The sequence below is a fragment of the Oncorhynchus tshawytscha genome, linkage group LG13 (genome assembly GCF_018296145.1).
Source record: "Oncorhynchus tshawytscha isolate Ot180627B linkage group LG13, Otsh_v2.0, whole genome shotgun sequence".
NCBI lineage: Eukaryota > Metazoa > Chordata > Actinopteri > Salmoniformes > Salmonidae > Oncorhynchus > Oncorhynchus tshawytscha.
The window spans coordinates 34,754,986-34,761,378 of record NC_056441.1 but is presented as its reverse complement, the minus strand read 5'-3'; the positions used below and the strand labels follow the sequence as shown (position 1 = coordinate 34,761,378).

Genomic DNA, 6,393 nt, shown 5'->3' with positions numbered 1-6,393 from the left:
CTGAGGGAGGAGGGGGAAAAAAACCTGCTGCTATTGGTATTTGTAGTCTTGGTCTAACCCAAACTATTTGTCTCTCACAGTCAGATACAAGTGTTCCCTGCCGGTCCAGAGATCAGCTACAGTGACTTCATGGACGCCATCGACCGGCGTGAGGACACCTTCTACGTGGTCTCCTTCAGACGGGTAAGACGGAACAGCGGGTAGTGGGTGCCAAACGGACAGTGGGTGCCATTCACATAATGCACGACGTATGTCTGACGTTCATGAGCCTACGTTCTCTCTGTCTCTCTCTCTCTCCGTAGGATCACCTGCTGTTGCCAGCCATCAGCCACAACAAAACCACACGGCCCAAAATGTCCCTGGTGATGCCGGCTATGTCCGTCAACGGTGAGTTTTCTTTTCTTGATATCTCGACCGAACTATCGGCCGTTTAGAATTGTGCCAAAATATAGCCCCATTGCACTGCTGTACGCTGTTTTAAACACTTTTTGAAATGACCTCAGTCTTTGAACAACGGAAATCTTGAATGTCGAATACATTTTTGGGGTGAATGAAAGAGGCATATTACGTCAAATTGTTGACACTTACTAATTAGCTCCAGGGGCGCTGTACTACCACGGCTGACCCTGTAAAACAAACACATTTCACTGCACCTAGCCGGTGTATGGGATAAGAAAAAAAAATGTTGGAGGGGTTGTTGTTAGCCTCTGTATCTGTCTGTTGTACGCTTTCCTCTCCTTGTCAGTATGTCTTTTTTTACATTGCACTCTTTCGTTATCTCTCCCTCCCACAGAGAGTTTATATAACAAATCCCAGGGCTATGAGATGATGATGCAGGTGGATTGTGAGGTCATGGACACCCGGATCATCCCCATCAAAGCCTCCGCTGTTCCCCCGTCGCTCCGCGACCCCCCTCCCGCTCCCCCCGCCCACCATCACCACAGCAACCACACCTCCCTCCGAGGCCGCCACCATCCCCACACCGGCGGAGCGGCGTCTCCACGGCAACCCTTACCTGTCAGCAGACAGGAGGCCGAGTATTACATCGGCCAGGGGGGCGGGGTTTGAGGTTAGTGAAGGTGAACAAATGAGTGGGGGATTGGAGGAGAGAGGATAGTGTAAAACGGGAAGGAGAGGGTAGAGGGAAAACAGGAAGGAGAGTGTAATGGGAGATTGAATAAGTGAAGTGAGATGGAGAGGAGGACTTAATAAGGGAGAGTAGGAGGGTTGTAGGAGGCAGATCTGTCAGGGAATAATGGAGGACATCTGTACTAATTGCAACAAATGATTAACAATGAAGTTACGGTGCCACAATGTTGAAACGTTGTCCCAGCAACTCAAAGCAAATGTGTTTTATTCTACTGAAGACTCGGTATATTAATAGACCAATGAGTAATACCCATTTCACCAACCTGATCTGTTCAATATAGAAAAAGTAAAAAAAGATTTAAAAGGTTTACCAATGGCTCCTAACTAAATCATTTCTTAATATATACTTTTTGAAAAACTGCCCAAACATAGACCTAGCAGTTCACTGCACTTAGACACAGCGCAGAATTAATCACTGAAATATATGCAGCTAATGTTAGTGGACTGCTCGTGGTTTCATTTGAGGACCATTTTTGTTTGTGTGTGACGGTTCCGTTTTGTATATTTTGTGTTTATCGCTCTCCATTGAAATTCCATTCAGAGGGCTCCTGCAGAAAATTCAGGTCAGATTCTGGTCAGCTTAGATTTAGTTTTTTTTGTTTGTTTCTTTTATTATGTCAAATGTGTTTGGATTTGAATGAGAATTATTTAACTTGTGTGTTTATTGGTTGTAAATATCAATGGTAGCTTTTGAGATGTTTTTTTTTTTTTCAAATTCATAGCTATATTTTGCTCTGTCCTCCTTAACCTCATCCTCTTATGGACACAAACCCTTCCGTTCCTATACTCCAGAAGTTAACACATTAAGTACATGGATCGGCCTAAATATATTTGCTTTGAATGCAGACGACCACCTTGATCATACAGTGTGTTGTGTGTTTGTATATACTTGTCTTTTTTTTTTAATCACTTGCACAAAGTCTTGCAACATCGAGCTTGATCCACTGTATCTCCATGTAAGTAGTGCAGAAAAAAAATATATAGGCTGTGTTAACATCTGAATACATTCTCAATGTCATCAGCAATATAGCGACGTTAAATTACTGACACCTTATCCAGAATCAATCATCCAGGTACTCTGTAATTCTAGAATTGATTGTGTTTCTTATACACGGTTTATGTAATGTAATTCTGTAAGAATCGTTTTCAGTTGTATTTGTTTTTTTTACCCCCCCAATGCAGTCAGCTTGAGTCTTCTGTCCAAAAGTGGTTTCTGAATCTACAATGCGATTTGAAGTCATTTTCATTAGTTGCAAACTCTGTCTGTGAACTCTCGCTATGTTTTTGTCTGCACACACTTCTTCAGCAAGTGTTTTTGTTCGAGATAATGCCGTTTTACGGGAATACCACCCATTGTTTTTCATTTTTATATAAAAAATAGAATTATTCTTATCAAAAGAAATGAAATATTAAAAAAATAAAATTTTATATGAAGCTGTACAAGTTATGTTAGGGGGTGTTGAGGTCTCTTTTTTTTAGTAGTTTTTCCATTTCAGAACCCACTTTAGCCTCAGAACCCACTTTAGCCAATGGGAATACAGGAACACAATGCTACTAGTGATATGGTGTTGGATCCAAGACATTCCCTTTTGCATGTACATGTCAATGCACTCTCTCACACAAACACACTCGCCACACACATGCACATTATATGTACACATACACACGGCAAAAACTTTAAGCATGAAAATTGGTGGTTGTAATGGTAGCAATGAACATATGGTCAATGACTCCTTTTTTTTTTTCTTAAATGAATTTCTAACTTTAAAAATGATCTTTCTCTGATTTATACGAGAGGTTTGAACTGCTGCCTTTTTTTGTTTGTAGAAAATGAACATCGAATTTTATAAATAAAGCGATTTAAAAAAATAAGTCTGTTTAATTTCTCTCGCACATACCAAAAAAAGCATAACTTGAACATTACTAGTGGCTATCATCCAACTTTTTTTGTTTCAGTTTTGCTTAGAATTCTTCTTACGGATCCAGTGCATCACACTTTTTCTTTAACCTTGATATGATTATCTCTTAAACCGAAGGTCTCGTTACAGCATCCTTGTATTTGTCAGTTGATACAAAGAACATCCTTGGTTTAGTCTGGTCCAAATAATCTGAAAATAAACATAACTCCCTCTACTGAATGCTTCCGCTTCGTCTCATGTAGCCTGACAAATGCAAATGATTAACAAGTCAAATTTGTCTTTGCAGCAGGAAGAGACATTTGCATCGGGGGGGAAATACATGCAAAAGGACAACTTAAAAGTAAAGGCAACAGCGTCATGTACACTGGCAGCCATGTTTTTCAGTACGAGAACCCATCATTATTCAGGGCCAAGCTGAGGTAGCTGAACGTTCAGCACATGCTTTACTATCTCACGTCATCGGGAAGGTTGAATTCCCAGAGGACAGGGGCACTACTTTGACAGAGAACCAGGGGCCAACTTGCTGAAGTAAATGCCCAGCTGTAAAGCAGAAGGCAGATGATGGAGGGCAAATAAGAGGGAGAGGTTATCCATCGTAAATGCAGGATGAGGCCTCTTACACACTGACAAAAGTTTGAAGCTCAGCTCACACACTCACAGATCCTGTTCCTGAGGTATTTTCCGAGAAACGAGTCAAGAACAGTCACAAAATAAGAATCCGCCTGACTGATGTCTTTGACATTAAGTTTAGGGAATGTCGACGTAATCAGTCAGGTTCTTTTTCGGTGGCTTTTCTTGCTCATCCGGCTGTACGGATATCAAAGAACGCAATGGGAAAGGTTAATACAACAGAGACTCAAAACATGTTTGTCTTCATTAGGCATCTTTCACAGCTAGGGGGCACTTGGGTTCTGCGCATTGTGGCTTCTGGGTAAATCAGACCCCAGTCTAATGGTGATATTGTCTGACCAAAGAAAGAAATCTCCATGTTAGACCCCTACAGGATCTCACAATGGTCCATAACATTTGGAGACATTTTGGTCTGGTCACTTGAACGGTCTGCAGGGAAATACTACTTTCGTTTGGAAACATTTGCTCCTATTTTGGAGGTAATAAAATGTACTTTTGGCTCAGAAAACATGGGAAAAGAGGGATGACTACAACCAATTTTGATCAAGTAAAAGGTTCAACGGAGAGTGTTTTGGCTTTGAGAAAGTATGGATGGGGGTGACACCCTAACTCTTGGGGGTGATACTGTAAACATGACAATTCTGCCTTCTGGACATTACAATGTATTTTTGTATTTAAAAAAAAAAAAAACTTTATTTAACTAGGCAAGTCAGTTAAGAACACATTCTTATTCACAATGCTGAACTGTGACTTTTATCACCCACATTGTCATAAATCAGTGATTGAATGAAAAGGAACACTGTGTGGACAGACGGGAAGGGAGGATGGAACAGATAGACCCCACGAAGCACCGCCCGACACCAATGTCTTTTGGACGTCTTTTTTTGGTCTCGTCTCTTTTTAAGATTTTTTCCCCCCGAAACGGACATGATTTCAACGTCCACGGACATTGATCTTTGGTCCAGATCGGCCTATATTTGCCCCAAACATAGACTTCTATGATTGGTTCAGATTTGGATCTATGTTTCACAAGTTTGGACAGAACAGTACAGTAGAGTACAGTAGAGCACAGCAGAGTACAGAAAATAAAAAATATATTTCAGTGGAGTACTGCACAATAAAGTATTGTGTAATTTGCTGTATTGCACCATCCTTTACTCTAATGTACTCTACTCTACTGAACTAAACTGTTCTGTACTCTATTAAAATAAACTCAACTGTACTGTACTCTACTGAATTAAACTCTACTGTCCTGTACCGTACTGTACTCAATAATACTCTACTGTGTTCTTCTGTACTGAACTGTGTCATACTATACTGTCCTGTTCAAACTTGTGAAACATAGCCTAGACGTCTATGATTTGTTAAAATTTGGTCTGGTCCGGATCAACCTAAATGTTGACTTGTTTGGCGGCGGGGCTCATTAGCATAATACCCAGCACGTTTTGCAAGTGTTCGTTTTTTTACATTTAGGTAATTCAGCAGACGCTCTTATCCAGAGTGACTTATAGTCAGGGCATTCAACTAACGTAGATAAACAACAACATATTAATCATAGCAGGAAAATTTAAAAAATCTGTAACCATTACTGAGAATGCTATTGTAAAACGTGAAATAAACTTGATTTCCTCATCTTTATTTTCAAATCCAGTAGTGATAGGGAAATTAAGCTTCCTGAAGCATTGAGGCTTTCCATACAATTGTGTCAAACATCTTCATTATCCGTTCACAATGCAGATTAGTGACATCTGCTGGTCAGAAATGTTAACTTTAATTTCACCTTTATTTAACCAGGTAAACTAGTTGAGAACAAGTTCTCATTTGCAACTGCGACCTGGCCAAGATAAAGCAAAGCAGTTCGACACATACAACAACACAGAGTTACACATGGAATAAACAAACATACAATCAATAATACAGTAGAAAAGTATATATACAGCATGTGCAAATGAGGAAGGATAAGAGAGGTAAGGCAATAAATAGGCCATGGTGGCAAAGTAATTACAATATAGCAATTAAGACACTGGAATGGTAGAATGTGCAGAAGATGAATGTGCAAGTAGAGATACTGGGGTGCAAAAGAGCAAGATAAATAAATAAATACAGTATGGGGATGAGGTAGATTGGATGGGCTATTTACAGATGAGCTATGTACAGATGCAGTGATCTGTGAGCTGCTCTGACAGCTGGTGCTTAAAGCTAGGGAGGTAAGAGTCTCTGCAGAGAGAAGGGAGAGAAAATGTACACCCCATCCCTCAGTACTGAGAGAGAGAGAGAGAGAGAGAGAGAGAGAGAGAGAGAGAGAGAGAGAGAGAGAGAGAGAGAGAGAGAGAGAGAGAGAGAGAGAGAGAGAGAGAGAGAGAGAGAGAGAGAGAGAGAGAGAGAGAGAGAGAGAGAGAGAGAGAGAGAGAGAGAGAGAGAGAGAGAGAGAGAGAGAGAGAGAGAGAGAGAGAGAGAGAGAGAGAGAGAGAGAGAGAGAGAGAGAGAGAGAGAGAGAGAGAGAGAGAGAGAGAGAGAGAGAGAGAGAGAGAGAAGAGAGAGAGAAAAAAAAACCATAAGGGAAATGGGGTTCAAGAGTAGAGTAAAAATGATCATGATAATGTCAGGGATGGAAACTCATTAGTAAGTTTGCTTAACACGATTAAAAGGTCCCCATGACATCATTTCCTTATTTTGTGGTGCTGACAGATGATGT

The 6,393-nt window shown here is 40.6% G+C and overlaps 1 protein-coding gene across 2 annotated transcripts in view; it reads left to right on the top strand.

Annotated features, from left to right (window-relative positions):
• The window catches only part of LOC112264772 (cyclic AMP-dependent transcription factor ATF-6 beta), a 17,470-nt gene extending 14,893 nt beyond the window's left edge, over nt 1-2,577 (top strand). For both annotated transcript variants that reach the window (XM_024441596.2, XM_024441595.2), the window contains exons 15-17: nt 81-183; nt 303-387; nt 794-2,577. In XM_024441596.2, the coding sequence (XP_024297364.1) occupies nt 81-183; nt 303-387; nt 794-1,068 (463 nt within the window). In that variant the 3' untranslated portion in view covers nt 1,069-2,577. The remainder of the gene's footprint in view (nt 1-80; nt 184-302; nt 388-793) is intronic.
• Nucleotides 2,578-6,393: the final 3,816 nt, after the last annotated feature.